Raw genomic sequence first — 2,526 nt, 5'->3', positions numbered from 1 at the left:
TTCCACAGCAATCAACCTTGATATGAATCATACATGTCATCCAAACCTTAGTGTCGTTCCTTTTCTGTCTTCTCTCTCTGCCTTATTAAAAACATAAACATATCTCCTATTGATTATGTCTGGATGTCTTAATCAGATCAGCGGTAATATCCTGGTTTTCCTCCGCACGAAAGTGCATTAAATGCCAAAATATTGATCAAAAATTTAATTTAATTTGCTCCCTTTATTAGAGCAATCGGCCTATGCTCTTGTGACTTTGATATGGACTGACATGGAAAATAGACGCTCAAAATTATAATTTCTTTTTATTTAAAAGACGGTTGGGAAACAGTCTGTCCCGAGGCTGCTGGCGACACAGCAACGCTGTGATCAATAAGAGCGTGTGATGGGTTTTGTATCGATCAGGATAATGTGGGTTGATGAAGTGGGTCGGAGGGGAGGGAGCGCTCTGGGTTTCCTCTGATGGCTGCCACTTTACACAGACGTGGTAAAGATCCACTCAAACTTGTCTGTTGTTGTCATCGTTATTATCATTCCTGCCGAGGTTATTATCACACTCGGTTTAGTACATCCGGCCTCTTTTGGGTTTGGTAAATCCCCCTCTCTACACAGTGTGATTGGTGAAATGCTGTGGGAAGCAGCTGCCATTACTTTAAAGAAGGGCAGGCTGTGGAAAGCCTGATCCACGGTGGAGAGGATAAAAGAGTAAAGGGAACCGTTTAGCTCTGTAAGCTGGCACTGAGCCTTTTAAAGCACAGTAAACAGACCTCTTTAAATTGCCTTCAGTGAACATGCTGCTACTTCTGTTGCCTGTCAATTATTGCTGTCCACTTCAGTTTACTTTTGCAAGTGTAAACACCAACTGGGACTCTAGAAACTGCTCATCTATCTCCCTCTCTGTATCTATCTACATCCACATCCACATATCTATATTTAACTATATCTATCTGAGGGGGGTGGATGCCTGTGTCTGTGTTTTGCAGCGCTCCCTTGTGAATGACTGGACACCGACTGGTCGTTCATTAGCCCATCCCAGCTCAGTACTCTTTCAACCCCATTGGCTGCTCTCAGGACAGCCTTCCTGAAACCGACCAATGGCAGCTGCTCCATATGCACCAGACCACTCCTTCCTGCTCTTAAAGAGCCCCCATGACTTCAATGGAGACTCAATACCCTCACTCACTTACTCAGCCTGAGTGCGCTCTCACCACTGCTGCTCTCCATCCATCTGTTTGCCTTTTATTCTCTGTTTCTCTATCCATCACTACCCTGCTCTTTATTCTGTCTTCTCCTCTACGCTTACTTTTTGTTTCCTCTCATCATTTTTACCTCACATTTTTCCTCCTCTCTTTGTCACCACTAATCTTCCTCTCTCCACACATACTTCTGAGCCTGAGTGTGTGTGCACCTGTGCAGACTGGAGTTTGTCGGGCAGAAGGTTTTTTTGTTTTTAATATTTGTGTGTGTTGAACAGGGGGAGGGAGGGGAGACACCACCCAGGAACACCTGACCAGCCTTTCATCAAGATATGTGGAGACTTAGGAACTGATTTTCTTCTCCAGCTTTTCCCCAGCTGTTTGTTCATCTGTTTTTATCGCAACACCTGGAATGCTTAACGTGGACTGATGGATGTTTCCGAATTGTGCATCCCTGATCCTCTCTGCTACCACAACCAGTAGGTGCATCTTTTTCTCTTCTCTGTTTCATCTCTACGGTTGCTTTTATTTTTGGTAACAGAATTTAATTTACTTCTTTGCTCTTCTTTTATCAAAAAGGAGAGAAAACAAATCATAAAAGTCTGTCATTTGTGAAACAACTCTCATGCATAAAGTAAACTACTTCAAAAGCCAGGGAGTTTCTCACGTTACCTCATTCCCCACCCCGTGTACGGGACAGCAGAGCTCCGTAGTGTCAGTGAGGCTGCGGTAGCGGTAGAGTAGCCCACGGGGAGTCCAGGTCAGACGGTTGCCCTACAAGCTCTTGTCTAGCCCTGCATCAGAATCCAGGGTTTAACCTCTGCCACAGGGAAGAGCCAGAGGCAGATTAATGCGTACAATGTCCAGACGACTATCCTCTGGCAGCAGCCTGCCCGGCGGTGTCCCAGGGACAGAAAACTGACTTTACTGTTGCCCAGTCTGAGTGAGAGTGTGTTCTTGTGGTAGATAAGAGTGTATTCGACGGGCCTGTCTGTGTTTGGTCACAGCTCTGAGCAGGTTGCTGTTGTTTGTAATTTTGCACTTTACTTTCTTTTTTTCTTTTTTTATTTAGCTGCTTATATTGACATCATAGGAAGGATTTGAATTAAATTTGAATAACATTAAAGTGTATATGCAAATTGTCTTTGTGCATTTAGTGCAGGAATAAAGCTGCTTGTTCTACAGTAGACAAACTCTGGCATCTCAAATGAAGCACCAGATCTTTTAAATTCCACAACTACACTCCATGCATGCCTACAAAAGAAGCTCTTCTTTTGACCAAATATGATTGGACAGGTAGACCATTTTTGGTCCTCTTAATGTTAATCTG

The 2,526-nt window shown here is 43.8% G+C and overlaps 1 protein-coding gene across 1 annotated transcript in view; it reads left to right on the top strand.

Moving 5' to 3' along the window:
- The first annotated feature begins 1,179 nt into the window (after window positions 1–1,179).
- esrrgb (estrogen-related receptor gamma b) overlaps window positions 1,180–2,526 on the top strand; it is a 37,670-nt gene continuing 36,323 nt past the window's right edge. The window contains exon 1 of the mRNA XM_032542920.1: window positions 1,180–1,675. Within this exon, the coding sequence (XP_032398811.1) occupies window positions 1,626–1,675 (50 nt within the window). The 5' untranslated portion in view covers window positions 1,180–1,625. The remainder of the gene's footprint in view (window positions 1,676–2,526) is intronic.

This window comes from Etheostoma spectabile, chromosome 18 (genome assembly GCF_008692095.1).
Source record: "Etheostoma spectabile isolate EspeVRDwgs_2016 chromosome 18, UIUC_Espe_1.0, whole genome shotgun sequence".
NCBI lineage: Eukaryota > Metazoa > Chordata > Actinopteri > Perciformes > Percidae > Etheostoma > Etheostoma spectabile.
Note: the sequence above shows the minus strand (reverse complement) of the source record. Positions and strands in the feature narration are given on the sequence as shown.